Raw genomic sequence first — 21239 nt, 5'->3', positions numbered from 1 at the left:
TGATCAGTCCTTCACAGCTGAAAAAGAATGCCTGCGATCGATGCATTTGTAATTTTACTAGAAATTCTATAAATTGTAAGTGTAAATGGATATACATTGATATTTTATTTTTATTATTGTATCTTGGCTTTGTAGGAAAGTTTTGCAAGGTTCTAGTCTATTAATTCACGACACTATATGTCCAGTCTTCCCCATCCTGCAATATTTTTACAAATAAAGTCTATTATGAAACACATTTGCCCTTCAATGTGCATTCTCAATAGTTGCTCATTAGGAGTATGTTTTTGTGGCAATGTGAAATGTCAGTGAATCTAACATTCCAAAAAAAAATTTTTTTTGATTCCCAAAAATTCCTAAAGTAGATAGACCATGTATTCTTGTGTAAATATGACAAGTATTTTCAGTGTTTCATAATGTTTTACTGATCCTGGTGGGAGACCCATAACAATGGTGGCAGGATTCACTTAGTGCACTACTTGGTTTTCACAAAATACCTGGTCGACTAGGTTTTAGGTGAAATGTCCCTGTAAGGTACACTAAATGCATAAATTTGTCGTACGACCAGATTTGACCATAAAAATTGAATGTGCGCCGAAATCCATGACAACATTGATTTATAAACTTGAAATTATTGTGAAAATGTCCAAACCTTAGCACACACTACAGACCATCCGTATGAATTAACTATTCCTTATGGATGTTCAGCAGAACTGCAGGTATGTGATATTATCTTGTCGAGGACCCAGCCCTCGGCCCGCCTGATGAGAGATTGACAGAAGATGGGTTAGGCAGGAATGCATTAACCCCTCGCACACGCCAATGGGGTAGGAGTAAAAGCTCCCGTAAGAGAAGTATATGGTACAAGATAAATGTACAACCGTTTATGGACACTGAGGAGTCTGAAGTCAGAGGACTTAGATTTAGGGTTTTAGAGAGCAAGGCTAAAGGTCTGACTGAGGCCATGCGTAGAATGTGTTCTAGCATGACCGTGGAAGATACTCAACATGTTGAACGGGTAATTGGTGACCCAGGGAGTCTGGCTTTCAAAGAAACGGTAGATGCGATAACATACTTAGTTGACACGTGTGGGCTTGCTCCTACAGGAGAGGAGCACAATGCATGGCTAAAGCAAAAAATGAGGAAAACAATGTAGATGATTGGGAGATCAAAGAGTATGAGGAGATGGAAAAATGTAGGAGAGATAAGGAAAACGGAAGGGATGTCAATACCGAAAGAAGATTGAGGCTTTAAGGGCCTTCCTGATTATAGCACAAATAATTTATCGGACAGATTCAAAGGACTAACAGTGGAGGAGTTAAATGATGAATTACACTCAGCTATTAGCTGGATGTCCTTTGTAGATCCCTTCAGGCGCCCACAAAAAAGGGCACCTGAAGAGTGTAGTGAGATGGTGGCAGGCACTAACTTCTGGCTTGCATGAGGTCAAGGTGTGGAGAAAGTCAAGGAGAGACTATGAAATTGAGACAGACACCAGTGATGAATAGGTTCCTTAAAAAAAATACAAAAGAGCTTGTGTTTTTCCACTCGTATACTGAGATGGTGGGAACTCCCAACCGGAGGGGCACATGAGATAAAGTATTGGGGAAATTTCCTTTGAGGTATGAGAAAATGACGGTGAGACAAACAAAAGTGATGAATATGGTCATTAAAAAAGTTGCATAAGAGATAAATGTCTTTCCACTCGGTATACTGGGGACATTTCTTATCAAAAAAAGGTACACTTTTATACGAGTTAAGAATATATAAGGAATAAGCTTTTAGACCTTAGGATAGCATCTTAGAATTTTGCTTCACAAGGTATCTATATGGGCTGTTGAAGAAAGAGCAACGCAGAACAACTATAATCAAGCTTGAGTGGGAATTATAATCTATATTACTTGTTGAAGTAGGAAAAGTAGCACATAGAAGTTCAACGTTATAAGTTTCCTTTTATTTTTATGTCTTTTATTTTTCATTAAGATACTATATAAGGTAGAAAAATGTAGAGAAGTTTTTAGAGTTTAGATGAACATAATATTCTAGGAATAATTTATTTTAACGTCCAGAAGGGGGAGCTATAGGATAAGGCTAAGGCCAAAGAGGATGGGTATTTGAGGGGTGTACCTTGTCTCCTGGGATTTTCACACACAACAGTCTCTTGTGTTTGCAGAGAATGGTGGGAAAAACAAAAAACATTCAGTGAGCAGCAGCTCTGTGGGCAGAAACGCCTCGTTAATGAGAGGTCAGACAAGAATGAGAAGTCTAATAATCTAATACGTAATAAAATTAATTAATTCATTATCCTAACCCACTTATCCCGAACAGGGTCGCAGGGGGGCTGAGCCTATCCCAGCATACATTGGGCGACAGGCAGAAATACACCCTGGACAGGTCGCCTGTCCATCGCAGGGCACACACACCATTCACTCACACACTCATACCTACAGGCAATTTAGACTCTCCAATCAGCCTAACCTGCATGTCTTTGGCCTGTGGGAGGAAACCGGAGTACCCGGAGGAAACCCATACAAACACGGGGAGAACATGCAAACTCCACACAGAGAGGCCCCAGCCATCCGGGATTCGAACCCAGGACCTCCTTCCTGTGAGGCGGCAGTGCTACCCACTGCACCATACGATGGAGTAACTCCAACTCCTTGGGGAAGTGTGCCGTCGGATATTTTCAAAAGCTGCTGAAAACATCTCTCTGTAGCCTTGCACACAGCCATGATCCCTGCCGATGGTTTTTCTTTACATTTTTTATTTTCCGATTTTTTCCCTTTTTCTCCCAATTTGGTAGCCAATTGGACCCCGTCTGATTCAATTAGAGCTAGTATTAGATACACCGCCCACACCCTGTCCCTCAGCGGCCGACAGGAGAGCCTTCTTCAAGCCGTCTCGTCTCACAAGTCGTGACCGTGATTCCGAGGCGCTCGAGGCGCACCTACTCTTGGTTTTAGCATTGGGTGTTGCCTGTAAAGACTGCATTTGTGTTGGAAAAAATAAACTGACATGAAGACCAGAGTGCTGTCTTTGGGAGAAAGCAAGCCATTTGAAGCTTAGAAAAGAGGGGAAATCGACCAGAGCCATTGCACAAGCATTGGGGATAGCTTGTCCAAGGAACTTTGTTGAGGGACGACCAGGATGATAAAATTGGTTCATCTGGTGGTAAGGTTGTAAGAGTAATGGAACTGATGCAGAAGATTTCATACGTAGGGAGGTGTGATGCTTAAGTGATTTGTAAGTGAACAGGTGCCAATGAATGAGCCTTATTGTGTGAAGGTTATTCTCCAATGAAGCTCTTCTTTGCAGTAATGCCAAAATGGCAACATTTTCAGACATCATTTCATACCTGACAAAACTAAATGAGTAAATGTATACATAACTTTATTCAACAATATGTATTTTTTTAAAAGAGGTTAGAGCCAATCAATTAATTTATACATGCTGTAAGGACACACAACTGTTTAAACTGTCAGAGGCTTCATTAAGGCTTGTTCCCCAAACACTTGCTTGAAGTAAGTGGTGTGTTCTTCACAGTGTTCTCCTGTGGGAAGAAAAGATGAGACGTTGACATGAAGTACAGTTGGGCAATATGTCTATCACCACCCAGTCACCGTCAGCCCTGCAATTGCCGATAACCAATGTATTCATCCCACAAGGTATGGCTCCACATCGTGACCTATTTATGCGATTTATGTATGTTTTTTTATTTATTATAAATTTGACATCTCCAATCAACTTTATGCAGAGGTTGCAACGTTCAATTTAAAAAATTGAAATTATGAATTCCAGACAACTTTCTTACTGTCATTGTGACTCAGGAAATGCTTTTGTCAGCTGTGCTTTTTCAGCATCTAGTCCAAACGCACCCAGGTACACAGTATATAATAACACAGAGGCGTCTCAATCAGCAGTCAATACTATGTGTTTTTCATGTTCACACATATCTGGACAAGCAGACTGATCTACAGAGACCCACAGAGTGGTTTCTGCTAGCTGCTGGTTATTAAACATTAAAGGCATACGATGCAGGATTTTCACCTTGACAATATTATAAATCTTAACACGCTCAGTCATTACTATGATACAACCTGTGTCTGTGTTCACTTCTGCACAACACCTTGCTTGTCTACTTGTATTAGTTATTTAAAAAAATCCTCAGGCCACTTCTGGGCTTTTTTTTTTTTTGTGTTCTATCTGAAAAGCATGTGTCCAATACACTGAACCCATGTTTGCTGGGTCCCATTGTACAGTAATACTGCTTATATTTTCAGCAGGCTCTACTGGCTATGGAGCTAAATTTAGGTAAATAAAATGAATACAAGTAACGTCAGTTAAAAAACTAGCTAAATGGCTTGTGTGGAAAGCGACTACTAAAGCAGATGCTATAAGAATCATATTAGACTGCGGTTTTCAAATTGGTCCTGGGGGAGGGGCCAGACTAAGAGCGATTCAAAGACTCCATGATACTCCATGAGACCCGGGAGGGGAGCTCGTCGGCGAGCATCTGGTGGCCGGACACAGCCCGAACTGGTCACGTGGGGCCACCGCCCTGTGGGCTCACCACCTGCAGGGGTCGGCATCGGAGTCGGGTGCTTTGCCCAACGGGCAGTAGGCAAAGGCGGGGATCAGGGCATGCTGATCCTCGGCGTCGCAGGCTGGTTCAGGGGACGTGGAACGTAACCTCTCTGGTGGGGAAAGAACCGGAGCTAGCGCGTGAGGCAGAGTGGTACCAACTAGATATAGTTGGGCTCACCTCCACCCACACCTCCGGAACCAAACTCCTGGAGAGGGGCTGGACTCTGTTATTTTACGGAGTTGCTCAGGGTGAGAGGCGCCGGGCAGGTGTGGGGATACTCACAAGCCACTGGCTGAGCGCCACTGTGTTGGAGTTCCACCCGGGGAACGAGAGGGTCGCCTGTCTGCGACTATGTGTTGCTGGGGGGAAAGCTCTGACTGTCATTTGTGCTTATGCACCAAACGGCAGTTCAGAGTATCCGGCCTTCTTGGAGTCACTGGGCGGCATCCTGGAAAGGGTGCCACCCAGAAACTCCATAGTTCTGCTGGGTGACTTCAACGCTCACGTGGGCAATGACGGAGAAACCTGGAAGGGGGTGATTGGGAGGAATGGCCTGCCTGATCTTAACCCGAGTGGTGTCTTATTATTGGACTTCTGTGCTGGTCATGGATTGTCGATAACAAACACCATGTTCAAGCATAGGGTAGCTCATAAGTGTACTTGGTACCAGAGCACCTTAGGCCAAAGATCGATGATCGACTTTGTGGTCGTAGCATCAGATCTGCGGCTATATGTCTTGGACACTTGGGTGAAGAGAGGAGCAGAGCTGTCAACTGATCACCACCTGGTGGTGAGTTGGATCAAGTGGCCGGTGAGTCTGCCGGACATACCCGGTAAACCCAAACGTGTAGTGAGGGTGAACTGGGAACGTCTGGCGGAGGCCCCCGTCCGCGAGGTCTTCAACTTCTCACGCATCCCGGGAGAAGGTGGGGACATGGAGTCCGAGTGGGCCATGTTCAAAGCCTCCATTGCAGAGGCGGCAAGCTGGAGCTGTGAAGGTCAGAAGGTCATTGGTGGCGAGGGAAGCCGTCAAACTGAAGAAGGAGGCCTTTCGGGTTTGGCTGGCCCGGGGGTCCCCTGAAGCAGCAGACAGGTACCGGGTGGCCAGAAGGGCTGAGGCTTCGGCAGTCGCTGAAGCAAAAACCCGGGTATGGGAGGAGTTCGGGGAGGCTATGGAGAAGGACTTTCTGTTGGCCTCGAGGAAGTTCTGGCAAACCATCCGACGACTCAGAAAGGGAAAGCAGGGCTTGTCTCAGGCTGTTTTCAGCAGGGGAGGAGAACTCGCATCCTCGGTACAAAGTCAAGCACGTTTCCAGTGGGTGTTGGACTCCGCCAAGGTTGCCCCTTGTCACCGGTCCCATTTGTGATATTCATGGACAGGATGTCAAGGCGCAGCCGAGGTGAGGAGAGTGTCCGGTTTGGTGACCTCAGAATTGCGTCTCTGCTTTTTGCGGATGATGTGGTTCTGCTGGCTTCATCAGACCGTGGCCTTCAGCATGCACTGGAGCGGTTTGCAGCTGAGTGTGAAGTGGCTGGGATGAGAGTCAGCCCCTCCAAGTCCGAGGCCATGGTTCTCTGCCGGAAAACGGTGGATTGCTCCCTCTGGGTTGGGAACGAGTTATTGCCCCAAGTGAAGGAGTTCAAGTATCTCGGGGTCTTGTTCACGAGTGAGGGTTGAAGGGAGCGTGAGATTGTCAGGCGGATCGGTGCAGCGTGAGCAGTAATGCGGAAGTTGCACCGGACCGTTGTGGTGAAGAGGGAGCTGAGCCGGAAGGCGAAATTCTCGATTTACCGGTCGATCTACGTCCCAACCCTCACCTATGGTCACAAGCTTTGGGTAGTGACCAAAAGAATGAGATCGCGTATACAAGTGGCCGAAATGAGCTTCCTCCGTAGGGTGGCTGGGCTCAGCCTTAGAGATAGGGTGAGGAGCTCGGACATCCGGAGGGAGCTCAGAGTAGAGACGCTGCTCCTTCGCGTCGAAAGGAGCCAATTGAGGTGGTTCGGTCATCTGATCAGGATGCCTCCCGGGCGCCTCCCTTTGGAGGTTTTCCGGGCTCGTCCAACTGGGTGGAGACCCCAAGGTAGACCCAGAACCCGCTGGAGAGATTATATATCTGGCCTGGGAACGCCTCGGGATCCCCCAGGAGGAGCTTGAATGCGTTGCTGGGGAGAGGGATACCTGGAATACCCAGCTTAACTTACTGCCACCGCGACCCAACTCCGGATAAGCGGGTGATAATGGATGGATGGATGGATGGATGGTGTCAAGAAGAATGTACAGATTTTTTTCCCACAATTCAAAAAGTAAAACTTTCATATATTCTAGATTCATTACACAAAGTGAAATATTTCAAGCCTTTTTTTTGGTTTTAATCTTGATGATTACAGGCTACAGTGCCACAAAAATCTAGTATCTCAAAATATTAGAATATTACATAAGACCAATCAAAAAAAGTATCTATAATACAGAAATGTCGACCTTCTGAAAAGTATGTTCATTTATGCACTCAATATTTGGTCAGGGCTCCTTTTGCGCGAATTACTGGATCAATGCAGCGTGGCATGGAGGCAATCAGCCTGTGGCACTGCTGAGGTGTTATGGAAGCCCAGGTTGCTTTGATAGCGGCCTTCAGCTCGTCTGTATTGTTGGGTCTGGTGTCTCTCATCTTCCTCGTGATAATACCCCATAGATGGGGTTCAGGTCGGGCAAGTTGGCTGGCCAATCAAGCACAGTAATACAATGGTTAGCAAACCAGTTACTAGTCCTTTTGTCACTGTGGGCAGGTGCCAAGTCAACCATGGAAAAGGAAATCAGCATCTCCATAAAGCTTTTCAGCAGACGGAAGCATGAAGTGCTCTAAAATCTCCTGGTAGACGGCTGCGTTGACTCTGGACTTGATAGAACACAGTGGACCAATACCAGCAGATAACATGGCACCCCAAATCATCACTGACTGTGGAAACACACTGGACTTCAAGCAACTTCGTTTCTGTGCCTCTCCACTCTTCCTCCAGACTCTGGGACCTTCATTTCCAAATGAAATGCAAAATTCACTTTCATCTGAAAAGAGGACTTTGGACCACTGAGCAACGGTCCAGTTCTTTTTCTCCTTAGCCCAGGTAAGATGCTTCTGATGTCATCTCTAGCTCAGGAGTGGATTGACACTAGGAATGTGACACTTGTAGCCCATTTCCTGGACATGTCTGTGTGTGGTGGCTCTTGATGCACTGACTCCAGCCTCAGTCCACTCCTTGTGAAGCTCCCCCAAGTTCTTGAATCGGCTTTGCTTGACAATGATCTCAAGGCTGCGGCCATCCCTGTTGCTTGTGCACCTTTTCCTACCACACTTCTCCCTTCCAGTCAACTTCCATGAATATGCTTTGATACAGCACTCTGCAAACAGCCAGCAATCACCTTTTGTGGCTCACCGTCCTTGTAGAGGGTGTCAAATGAGTGTCTTGTGGACAGTTGTCAAGTCAGCAGTCTTCCCCATGATTGCCCGACCAAGTATTGAGCACATAAATTAACATACTTTTCAGAAGGTCAACATTTCTGTATTATAAATCCTTTTTTTGTTAGGTATTTTGTAATATTCTAATATTTTCAGATACTAAATTTTTGATTAAAACAAAAAAAAAAGCCTTGATATATTTCACTTTATGTGTAATGAATCTGGAATATATGAAAGTTTCACATTTTGAATTAAATTACGGAAGAAAATGAACTTTTCCACAATATTAATTTTTTTTTAGATGCACGTGTATGGTATAGAGCATTTCCCCGCTAGAGTGCAAAATCCAAGATGACTGCTGTTGGCCATTTTGTAAAGCAGATGTGCTGTGCTGTATTTTCCCTATCGCCAACCCCTACAATCTTGGATATCTGGGTAAAGATGATCTTGAAATGCAAAAACAACCACACCATTGTATTTGTAGATCTGAAATTAGTGGCTGACAACCCTTTCGCATTTCTAGTCCACATGGTACAAAATAAACAATACAGTCCCCAAATTACTTTTGAGCCTCGGAAAATGGAGGGACTACATATAAAAATGGTTGTAATTCCTAAATGGTTAATGCAATATTTTTGTTAAACCCCTTGAATTGAAGCTGAATGCCTTTAAACACATCTTGATTGTTTTGTTTCAAATCCATTGTGTTGGTGTTCAGAGGCAAAATTACAAAAATTGTGTCACTGTCCAAATATTATGGACCTGACTGTATACACAGCCACTATTTAATTCAGGTTCAGGTACAATGACAATGGAGGAATAATTGGAGGAGGGACAATTATTCAAAAATAAAATACATTTTGTTCAAAGGCAAAAAAATGTGTAATTTTTACAATAACACATTTTAGAAGTGTGCAATACTATGATTCTGTAGGCTATACTGCATGACACACTGTATGTTTTTATCATACCTTCAAAATCTCATACCAGCCCATGCCTACATGTAATGAGTGAGACCTGAAGTCCATGTGTTTCATGTATTTGACCAAATACTGTAATAAATGATCTTGTCTGATTGGCTCAAGCATGCTGTTGTTTTGTCTTTACACAAACAATCTCTTTGCAAGAGCACTTAAAAGCACAGATAAACCAAAGCACATATTTGTCCTATTAAGGTGGTTGGTTGCCCAAAGGACAACCACATGTATGTATAATTTGTCCACCACTGATGTCTATAGCAGTGTATCATCGGTAATATTTCCAAATCCAAATATTTCGAAGGCATGACACTGACAAAAAGTGATTGCATGAAATGGCAACTCTAAACATCAATACCAAGATATTCAGCTATAGGCTACTCGCTGAACAACAGACTATAGGACACTACCTGCGGAATGGCACGGAACAGCATAGGCTACCTGTAGACAGAGTCGCCCGCCAATATGCAAAGTTCTGGGTTTGAGGTTTTTGGCTGGTTTGAAGAAATCCGGTTGCTCCTTTGCATGGAAATGTTCAAGCAACCAATTTTTTTTTTCACATTTATGGCTAGTCTACTGTTCCACAAAGGCACTAGCTTGCGCTTTAATTTCACAATTGGTTCAGGTATTCAACTCCCAGCCACGGTCCGCAATCGCAAAATCCTATAGTTGTTTGGGCTTGTTTTGACAGCAAGGTCCTTCTTTTGTCTCGAGAAAGCTGGAAATACCAGTTGTTAAACTGAACTTGTCACACTTGAAGTGTCATTTCTCATTGTCATTTTTCCGATAAAGCCCATGTCATGCTGTTTTTTGTTTCATTTAGTTTCATCTAACTTGTAATACGAATTATATAAGTGGCATTTCTGATTCTAATCAGATCTAAGATTAGATGCAGTGTTTTCAGCTGTGTGCATTTCATCTAAGCTGTGAGCTTGCAGCACAGCTGTTTTAATTTACCATCCGTGAACATGTTACGGTCACGTAGCCTATGCCCTGGTATGGTAACATATTAAAATATTTTGCCACTTTCAGTGTAACTACATTTATACCAAAACCAACCAATAACTTGCAAACCATCCTTTGCCAAATGTATGTAATGTAACCTTACGTACATTTGGCAGCTTAACACACTTTTGTTAAACTGAAGTAAAAGATTTCACAAATCCACCACCTGGGGTAAAGTTTGGACTCCCTCGTAGTCGCTGATTTCTTTGTTCAAAGAACCTGAAGATGGTGTAGAAGAGCATTTGGTCCTTGGTCTGGCGTGCAGCATCCAGGAACTTGCGTGCAGAGACGTTATCATGGCTGCCCACACTCCGGATGAAGCGCAGAGCTCCCAGGACCTGCTGCTTGGATAGCAGCACCTCCACAATCTCATCATTGGCTGTTGATAGCCTCTGTTAACACATGGGAATAGCACACTCATACAGTAGCTGGTAGAAAAGTTTATTTTACATTACATTATTGGCATTTGGCAGACGCTCTTATCCAGAGCGACGTACAACAAAGTGCATACCCATAACCAGGGATAAGTTCGCTGAAAGACCCTAGAAGGAAGTACAATTTCAACTGCTACCTGTACAACAAAGATGAGGACGAGGGCCAATTTCTTTTTTTTTTCTTTTTTTTTTTTCTCAATGTTGTGAAGAAAGAACCACACGAAAAACTGTAGACAAGATATGCTATACTTGTAACTTGGGACACTATGAGATGAGGTAGGATGAGAAGTATTTACCAGTGTTAGTGAATGTCGTAGACATAAATTTGATATTGTTTGTTGCAGACACATAAGAAAGTGCACTGCCATGAGATGTTAAAATTGTTCCTTGGTGCCAAGCCTTACCTTGAGCATATCCAGAGAGAGCTGATGAGCAGGGGGATAGGTGCTCTCGAGTGACAACAACAGGCAGGCCTGGAGGGGAAACACTGTCACACTCAGCTGCTTCATAATTCTTACAAACTTTCAAATTCTGTAGCCCTGGAGTTAAGGAATGTCTATGGTTTCTGTTCCTCTGTAGTATTTGTTTTTAGAATTGGCTCAGGTATGGTGCTAAATTAACACATACACCTCAAGCACATGGTAAACACTCCAATTAAGCATAATAACCTATTAAATACAGTAATAGAAATGATCAAATTATGAATTATCTGAAATAATAAGCAACTCCAAATGATGTAAATGGTTTTAATACCTCTCATATTGCCATTGATTGGGATTTTAGAAGGGTTGGTTGACAGCCCTTTTGAAGTCGAGGTGGGCATGCCATTTCAATCAGTATGTCTGTTACATGTATCCATTATTCTTAAAGACATCAAAGTAACGTCAAACAAACTCACCAGGGGTTTTGAGTCACTGAGAACATGGTACTGAAGGAATTGATGTAGCATGTAAAAGAGGTTGTGATGCACCAGGGTTTTGATGACAAGTTCATAAAGATAGTGCTGGAATAGAAAAATACACAGTCTGTATCTCAGTGTAGAGGTAAGTGGAATTAAAGGATGACTTCATTTTGTTTTTACCAATTTTTCTGAAATTCCACCATGCAGATCAGTATTGAAATTTTTTTTTTTTATGATTGTTGGTGCCAGACATAGTGGTTGTAGACAGTCTCTAGAGTTTACAGAGAATGGTGCAATCAACAAAAAAAACAAGTGAGCAGCAGTTCTGTGGCTGAAAACACCTTGTTAATGAGATACAGTGGGGCAAAAAAGTATTTAGTCAGCCACCAATTGTGCAAGTTCTCCCACTTAAAAAGATGAGGCCTGTAATTTTCATCATAGGTATACCTCAACTATGAGAGACAAAATGAGAAAGAAAAAAATCCAGAAAATCACATTGTCTGATTTTTAAAGAATTTATTTGCACCCCCATGCTTCACAGTAGGTATGGCGTTCTTTGGATGCAACTCAGCATTCTTTCTCCTCCAAACATGACAAGTTGAGTTTTTACCAAAAAGTTCTATTTTGGTTTCATCTGACCATATGATATTCTCCCAATCCTCTTCTGGATCATCCAAATGCTCTCTAGCAAACTTCAGACGGGCCTGGACATGTACTGGCTTAAGCAGAGGGACACGTCTGGCACTGCAGGATTTGAGTCCCTGGCGGCGTAGTGTGTTACTGATGGTAGCCTTTGTTACTTTGGTCCTAGCTCTCTGCAGGTCATTCACTAGGTCCCCCCGTGTGGTTCTGGGATTTTTGCTCACCGTTCTTGTGATCACATTTTGACCCCACGGGGTGAGATCTTGCGTGGAGCTCCAGATCGAGGGAGATTATCAGTGGTCTTGTATGTCTTCCATTTTCTAATAATTGCTCCCACAGTTGATTTCTTCACACCAAGCTGCTTACCTATTGCAGATTCAGGCTTCCCAGCCTGGTGCAGGTCTACAATTTTGTTTCTGGTGTCCTTTGACAGCTCTTTGGTCTTGGCCATAGTGGAGTTTGGAGTGTGACTGTTTGAGGTTGTGGACAGGTGTCTTTTATACTGATAACGAGTTCAAACAGGTGCCATTAATACAGGTAACGAGTGGAGGACAGAGGAGCCTCTTCAAGAAGAAGTTACAGGTCTGTGAGAGCCAGAAATCTTGCTTGTTTGTAGGTGACCAAATACTTATTTTACCGAGGAATTTACCAATTAATTAATTTAAAATTCTAAAATGTGATTTCCTGGATTCTTTCCCCCCATTCTGTCTCTCATAGTTGAAGTGTACCTATGATGAAAATTACAGGCCTCTCTCATCTTTTTAAGTGGGAGAACTTGCACAATTGGTGGCTGACTAAATACTTTTTTGCCCCACTGTAACATACTAACTAAGTGACCCAATAACATAAGGACCCAATTTCTGAAATATATACAGTACTGGGCAGGTGTGAAAAAATGCTGTAAAAAAAAAAAAAACAAAAAAAAAAAAAATGCTTCAAGAAAAGCAGGATGAAAAAAAAAAGGTTGGAACAGCATACAAAGGATAATCCAGCATCACAGGTTAGAAGAGTGGTTCTTGTATATAAACTGGATGGATTTAATGACAGTTGGGGGTAGCACAGAGGTATCACTGAATTGTAAAATATAAAATATAAAATATACCATTGAAACATTTCCAGCTAGATTACCTGCGCTGTGATCTGAAATTGGTTCAGCGAGCGGATGTACTCCATCAGCACAGCAATGATGAACCTGTGTGATACATCCTGTCCAGAGAGATAACATATCACATTCAGTGCTGTGGTGTCCACAAGGCTAGGCTGATCTGTTTCCTCCAGATCATTAATCAGTTTAACTGGCAGGCTAAATAACTGCTGAAGTTGCAAAGAGTGCTTTCACCGGCGTAGAAGGTCAAACAATTCAGCTCTCCTGCATAGACTGTGAAAGGGCCCACTTTGAAGGGAAGGTGGCTGGTATAAATGATCCGCACAGCCGTTGGGCCCTTGAGCAAGGCCCTTAACCCCACAATGCTCCCCGGGCGCTGCACTGTGGCTGCCCACTGCTCCTAGGTAACTAGGATGGGTCAAATGCAGAAGACAAAATAACCCACAGGGTTCAATAAAGGATATCTTATCTTATCTTATTATCTGGAACTCCTTCACTCATCCTTTCTTACCACCTACTCCCCAAAGCACACCCACTGCTGCGCTGACCTCCTTCACAATGCTGGAACCCACAGACATACTTCAACTCATCACAAACCATCATGCAACCACCTGTCAATTTAACTGTATCCCATCAGATGTTCTCTCCAATCCATATCTGGTGAGCTCCTTCCTGATCTGTCCTCTATTATTAACAGCTCCCTTGCCTACCAGTGGTAATGTTCCCCCTGACTTTAAACTGGCTTGTGTTACCCCACTCCTTAAGAAACCATCTTTAGACCCCTCTGATGTTAGGAACCATCGACCAGTATCACTACTTCCCTTCCTGTCCAAAGCTCTGGAATGAGCTGTACTTAACCAACTCTCTTCTTTTCTCCAACAGCACAATCAGTGTGCAAGCCTAATGTAATGTAATGTAATGTAATGAAAGTGTTCAGCAGGCTAGGCCTTGTTCCATGTACATGGCTAACTAAATTAATCTAATTCTTGACATTTTTTGATAATCTCAGGTTTTTCATTTTTCACAAAGCCAGTTCACAATTTAGTGAGACTTATTACCGCAGCAACAGTGTCTTAAGTCCAAACCTGAGAAATTGCAGCTTTAACAAAGTTAGCTGGATAAGATGAACATAGGTCACACAGTGAAATCACACATACACACCAACAGCAGAAATTAATGCACAGTTTGCAAGAGGGTCTTGTCCATGAATAAGCCATCATAAAAGAGGAGCATTTAGAAGGGAATGTCTTTTTAGAGACCAACAAGACCGTTTAAACGCTACCGATTTTGTATTATTTACTTTCAGCAATTAATAGAAGTATACACTGTGAAACGAAACAAGCCCTACACACTGTATTGTGCTCCATTTCTTTGCACAAGCACATTGTTATTTGCTGTTGCCAATATTGAAAATATAACAATAAACTCTATTTGTTCATTTCAAATGCAACGCAAAGTGCATGTAAATTTGATATAATTTGCAGGAGGGTTCCACAATGCCAATATTTACATAATTACTAACAAATATATATTTTCATAGCATTACAAAATGTCCCGTGAGGTTAACCACCAACTTGTACATTACCTTCAACACTTCAAGAAGTGATAGATAATCAGTAAAGCTGAGATTGTTGGGAGAATGCAAACATTTATTTGTGTATTTTGTTTCATTAATGTTATTCTTGGCAAAGAAATATATTATATGTATATTTATGCATGTGCTTTTATACAGTGCATTTGAAAGTAATTGGACAGCTGGCTTCTCAGCTGTTTCTGATTAGTCAAGTGTACTCAATCGCTTCTTCCTAAGTAAAGGTATAAGAAAGCTCATCTAATCTTGATTCTAGGCTTTTGATTGAGTCTGTTATTGTATTTGTCAACAGGAGGACCAGAGTTGTCAGAGACATAAAAAAATCTGAGACATAGGCCAAACCATAGGCCTAGCAAAACTTACCACACTGTTTGAACATCATTAAGAACAGAGCACTGGTTTGTGTTTGGGAACATTGCCTTGCTATCAGATGAAGCACTATTCAATGGGTTTTGGAGGCATTTGATTTAAATTGAGCATATAAGATGCTGTATATTTTCAAATTCATTCTGCTGCTGCTATCAGCAGTTATGGGAGAGCGGGGCATACACTCTTTCATTTCTTGGGCGAAATACATCAGAATGGAATAAATGGCTTACCAAATGAAAGAATGAAGTCTCAGGCACATATGTATTACATCCTCATACCTTTTTTAAGTAATAAGCATCTCTTAAGAAGTAAGTTTTAAGAGTTACAGACAGTTAAGTAGAGGGAGTGCACTTGTGACATGCCCCATCAGTGGTTAAGTTGTCACACTATGTGAGATAAGTTGCCACATAGGATTTCTCATCAAATATGAACACAACCAAGAGCAAGACACCTAACCGCCAAATGCTCCTGACGAGCTGGTCGGTGCCTTGCATGGCAGCCAATCGCCGTCGGTGTGTGAGTGTGTGTATGAATGGGTGAATGAGAAGCATCAATTGTACAGCGCTTTGGATAAAGGCGCTATATAAATGCCAACCATTTACCATTTCAAATCTAATGTGGTGGAATACAGAGCCAAAATAACTCAATTGCACCACTGTCCAAATACTTACAGACCGCACTTTATAAATGCATATACACATCCATACATGCAAAAGGGTGTGTATGCCATGTATGTATGAAAAGGGTATGTGTATAGGTAGTTAAATGTGTGCATTATGGCTGTAGATTCCAGGAGAATTTCAATTTTTTACGAATTTTGGGGTCATTTTGGGAATTCTGAGGTAATTTGGAGAATTTATCATTTTGACAATATGTTTGCAGATATGTCTTCGGTTTTTCATAAAATGGGACTTATTTTCACTGAATTAATTTCACATACATTGCATAAACATAGGGAGAAAACCACAGTTTGGTGCCTTGCACAGCAGCCCATCGCCGTTGGTGTGAGTGTGTGTGTGTGTGTGTGTGTGAATGGGTGAATGAGAGGCATTAATTGTAAAGCGCTTTGAATAAATTCAGTCAATTTACCATATTTGACAATTTTATGATCTTCACGCTTCAAGATACTGTAGTCATTATTTCTCATAGCATAGCACATAGTAAATCTCATAGCAAAGCTATTTAATCACAGGTTTAATGAGGAATTTAAAACTGGGCCACAATAATTATTTATGTAGGCAATGTTTAATTGAAATTTTGAAAAAATACTAGAAAATTGAAACAAATGTATGTTATTTATAAGATTTATGATACAGGCACAGATAATACATTCAGACTAATCCAGCATGTTTTCCACCTGTACTGTGAACTGTGCATTCCTCACCATCAAAAAACCCCCAAGATTCAGTAGTTCTGATTCTGAAAAATAGATCGAGCCCAAAGTCTTACCTTCCTCTCTGTGAACACAGACAAGACATGGGTGTACATGTCGGACTGGTCGATGACTGCCTGTGTACGGACTGGTCTCCTGTGAGTGGTGCTACCCCGACTCGGACCAGACTCCATTGCCTATACAGAAGACAAGCACACAAGGACATTATTTTCTGAAATATGACCCTGCAGGTAATAGTTTAAGATTGATGCTGATTTTCAAGTTTTATTTTACAAACAAAATATTTCTGGAGCATATCCCACAATAGCAAAATGTACTGTTATGGGTATGCCAGTCTAATGCTCTGTTCCTGTTGGCAAGTGATGTTAAATTTTGCAAATCACAGAGTTGCTGTAGCATTTATCTGTATGTTCTCGGGCTATGTAGATTTTTTGTTTGACTGAGATTGTTGTATGGCTCTGCCACAGAACTTGAATGTTCTTTGTGTTGGAGCCAAGTATGTCTTTGATATGGAAACAAGTTATTGTTTTGTTACTTAATAAAACACCTGGAAGATGGATTGTGTTGTGGATCCATCACCCTCACCTCCAAGACAGTGAGTTAATTGACAGCTAATTGGCTTAGCTGTGGCTGGCTACTTAAACAAGCAAGCCTAAATAATCATCAGCACCGTGACAGTATTCTCAAAACCTTCAGTGACTGTAGCTACAAACAATGGCCACAGACAATTGGCAAAACATTTGAGAGGGACTCCAGATTGAGAAAAAAATACTCACCATGGTATAGCTCTGCTCTGCTTCCAAGTATTCTTTATAGACCTGGTTGAGTTTGTCAAAAACAGTGGCCACCACTGGAAGGCTCCCCTTTTCTCCTCCATCAAGCACTATGAACAAAGGGCAGGTACCACAAGTGCCACACACTTTTACTGAAGCTGGTGTTATAAAAGCCCTGTGGTATAGTAGGGAACAAGCAACTAAGCACATCAAAATTACTGCATGGTAATATCCTTCAAATGAGAACTAGTAATGAAAAACATGCTATCCTGAGAATGTAATTTAAGACAAAAGGTTTTTGGAGGAAATATTTCCTCATACAAATCTTTTTAAACTATATTACGATTTCTTGTAAAGTGTCCCTTCTGCGTCTGTTTGATACTGAGCACATACTTTGTGAGCACACAGACAGGATGACCATCTTGCAGTCACGTCTGTGCAGCAGGAAGTCCATCAGCTTTCCCTTGTCTTGGAAAAGGTTGACTGCAGGCTGCAACTTCATTTGCAGGTACCACAGATATCCTGAGTTCACAGAGAGAAAATGTAAATTTTCTAAATTTCTAGACTTCTTTAGATGCAGTTCACTATGATATAATGGACATCTACACTCACCGAGCACTTTATTATACCTACTTATTCATGCGATTATCTAATCAGCCAATTGTATGGCAGCAGTGCAATGCATACAATCATGTAGATACGAGTCAGGAGCTTCAGGTAATGCTCACATAAACCATCAGAATGGGGAAAAAATGTGATCAAAGTGACTTTGACCGTGGAATGATTGTTGGTGGCAGACAGGGTGGTTTGAGTATCTCAGAAACTGCTGATCTCCTGGAATTTTCAAGAACAATCCAGTGAGCAGCAGTTTTGCAGACAAAAATGGCTTGTTAATGGGAGACCTCAGAGGAGAATGGCCAGACTGGAGGTGACAGTAACATAAATAACCACACATTACAACAGTGGTATGCAAAAGAGCATCCCTGACCACACAATGCATCATAACTCTTATAAGCTACAGCAGTAGAAGTCCTAAAAATAAAAATAAAAACCTAAAATAAGTGCTTAGTGAGTGTACGTCATTTTCGTTACCACTGCTTTTGCAAACCTAAAGCTGATGCACCTGCAAAGAAGAGAGTGAAGGACCAACAGGAAATGCGACTGGACATATTTTCTCACTGTGACGCATAATGTATTTAGACGCATTTTTTTATATTACATCTAATTTTTGACCAAAATCTAATTAGAGTTTTTTAAAGTGTTCTGTAAAACTAAGAATCTAGCACCACCTTAGCAACCACCCAGCAATACCCAAGCAATCACCTAGCAACGCCCTAGCAACCACCTACCAACACCTTAACAACCACTGATCAACACCCTAGCAACCACTTCCCAACCATCTAGCAAAACACCCTAGTAACCACCCAGCAACGCCTTAGCAACTACCTTGCACCAACCTAGAAACCACCCAGCAACACCCTAGCAACCACCTAGCAGCACCTTAGCAACAACCTACCAACCCCCAACCAACACCCTAGTAACACCTTAGCAACCACCTAGCAAACACCTTGCAACACCCTAGCAACACCATAGCAACCATTTGTGATAGATATCACAAATGCCACTGGCAGCTAAACTGCTGCCCCTTCAGCTGATGATGTCACCAGGCTCTCTATCACCATATACTTGCCTGGCCTCAATTGCCTTGCATTATACAAATAGCCACACATCCAACCTCTCTGATAGGCCATCAACAAAATCTAGCAACCCCCCTAGTAACACGCTAGCAACCACCTAGCAACCAACTAGCAACACCCTAGCAACCATCTAGCAACACCCTAGCAACCACCTAGCAACTGCTCAGCAACCACCTAGCAATACCCGAGCAACCATCTAGCAACACCCTAGCAACCACCTAGCAACTGCTCAGCAACCACCTAGCAAAACCATAGCAACCACTTAGCAAACACCAGGTATTAGCAGTAGCAGCAATAGTCCACCAATTTGCCACAATCACCCTCCGCATTTTCTTTATGAAATGCACATCTATAGTTACATTTTTTATTTTAACTAATGCTCCTCTAATGTTTAAATACAGTATTAAATTTGGGAGAAAGGTAGTCACAGAAATACCACTTTTCACCTAGGCTCTAAGAGCACTTTTAATAGAGTAGAAACCCAGCTGGACAGCAGTCCGAGACAAGCAATGAGGATGCAGACTAGGCAATAAATGAGCAATAAATGCAAATGATTACCTTCACTGGCACTGATGATGATGTCTGGCTGAAACACACTCCAGGTAGAGGAGTCTGAATGTCAAGAGAAATCCCAAACATACAGTGCAGTCTGTACTCCAGCAAACAAACAGTTGAAATACAACAAGTGTAGACTTTCAGCTTTATTGTGAGAATTTTAACATCAATACTGGGTGAACCTTTTAGGATTTTCTTTTAGAAAATCATTCCACAGTCAATTCACTAAGATCACATTTCTGCATGCTTTATGCATTTAATTGCTGCCACATGATTGGCTGATTAAATATTATCATTAACATGCTGGTGTACATGTACCTAATAAAGTGATCACGGAGTGTATATTGACCAGTATATTGAAAAATTATTGAATTAACATCCTTAATGTTGTGGCCATGATGCAGCACTGCTGCTCCACAAAAAGGATACAGAGTTCACAGCGTACTGGAGCCTGGGTAGCCACAGCAACAGGGCCTTGGGAGAGTGAAGGACAGACAGTAAAACTAAGTCACAGATAGTCAATATGTAATTAAGCCTTATAGTTGTCATTCATGATCAGTTCGTGGGCAGTCACAGACAGTCATAATGTATGTGAATGGGCTCATTCGGGAAGTCAGACAGTTTTACAGACAGTCATGATGTAGGCGGGTCAATGATAGGCAAGGCACCTCGTACCAATCAGCGGAATCTTATAGGGGTGGATGGAGCGAGCAGGAAGAACAGGCTGGTGGATATTCAAGACGCTGTCTGGGTCCTTCAGCTTGATGTCAAATATAATGGACGTCTAAAAGGAAAGTCATAGGTGGATTCTTTTTGGAATATTTACTGTGAACTATAACATACAGTGGGGTGCAAAAATTTGGGGACCCCTGGTTTAAATGTCTGTTATAATGAATCTGTCTGTGATCAAAAGCAAACCTGAACTCTAAATGGTACAGAGTCAAACAACGTTTTGGAATGGCCAACACAGTCCCCAGACTTGAATATTACTGAAAATCAGTGGAGAGATCTCCAAAATGCTGTACATGCAAGGACATCGCCAAGACTGCAGCCCACAGTACGTGGAGTTGAGTAGCGCTGACTTAAGATATTAATTGTAAAAGGCTTTTACCCTTTTAAAAAGGCCTAAGCCTTTTAAACATATTAGCAAATATTGTGAGTAACAAGTGCAGCAATGTTTTTAGATTCTGGAAAGCACTGAGATCAAGATTCTCATCCCTATTTTGTTGTAATTAAATGCTAGACAGGTTGATGACAAGGGCTCCTTCCCCCTTAGTGACAATAGACACTCCATCAATGACTCTAACCTTGGAGTGTACAACACGTTTAAAGAACAGACACAGAGAAACTATTTTTTCTTATTTTAGTAATGCAGTTTGAGCATGCGCTTTCTTTTCATAATGGATCGAAGCCATTAAACGTGCTCAGCCTATCAATGCATTTTACTCATATTTGTTCCTGTTGGTGACTGATCGCTGATTTTCTTCAAGCAAATGACACTGCTGCTACAATTACACATGTTATTTCAATTGTTTCTCATTGCTGTAAATTAGCTCTATTAATTAATTTAATAAATGAATGTTTTCAAAACCACACTGCTTCATAGCCAATATTTTCCATGACAAACAACCAGCACCGATTACTGTGGATTGCAACAATTACATTACATATATAAATTAAATTAACTGTGGATTCTATGTACAATGATAACCTAACATGATCCGCAGTGGTTTTTAGGGTTTTTAGGCACATTTGAAAGT

At 41.8% G+C, this 21239-nt stretch overlaps 1 protein-coding gene across 4 annotated transcripts in view; it reads right to left on the bottom strand.

Annotated features, from left to right (window-relative positions):
* Window positions 1–3370: 3370 nt before the first annotated feature.
* rmc1 (regulator of MON1-CCZ1) overlaps window positions 3371–21239 on the bottom strand; it is a 57984-nt gene continuing 40115 nt past the window's right edge. For all 4 annotated transcript variants that reach the window (XM_061239888.1, XM_061239891.1, XM_061239892.1 and 1 more), the window contains 11 exons: window positions 20155–20263; window positions 19909–19953; window positions 19483–19536; window positions 17621–17749; window positions 17231–17337; window positions 16511–16630; window positions 13125–13202; window positions 11352–11456; window positions 10858–10926; window positions 10186–10411; window positions 3371–3547 (listed from right to left, as the gene is read on the bottom strand). In XM_061239888.1, the coding sequence (XP_061095872.1) occupies window positions 3468–3547; window positions 10186–10411; window positions 10858–10926; window positions 11352–11456; window positions 13125–13202; window positions 16511–16630; window positions 17231–17337; window positions 17621–17749; window positions 19483–19536; window positions 19909–19953; window positions 20155–20263 (1122 nt within the window). In that variant the 3' untranslated portion in view covers window positions 3371–3467. The remainder of the gene's footprint in view (window positions 3548–10185; window positions 10412–10857; window positions 10927–11351; window positions 11457–13124; window positions 13203–16510; window positions 16631–17230; window positions 17338–17620; window positions 17750–19482; window positions 19537–19908; window positions 19954–20154; window positions 20264–21239) is intronic.

Source organism: Conger conger, chromosome 4 (genome assembly GCF_963514075.1).
Source record: "Conger conger chromosome 4, fConCon1.1, whole genome shotgun sequence".
NCBI lineage: Eukaryota > Metazoa > Chordata > Actinopteri > Anguilliformes > Congridae > Conger > Conger conger.
Note: the sequence above shows the minus strand (reverse complement) of the source record. Positions and strands in the feature narration are given on the sequence as shown.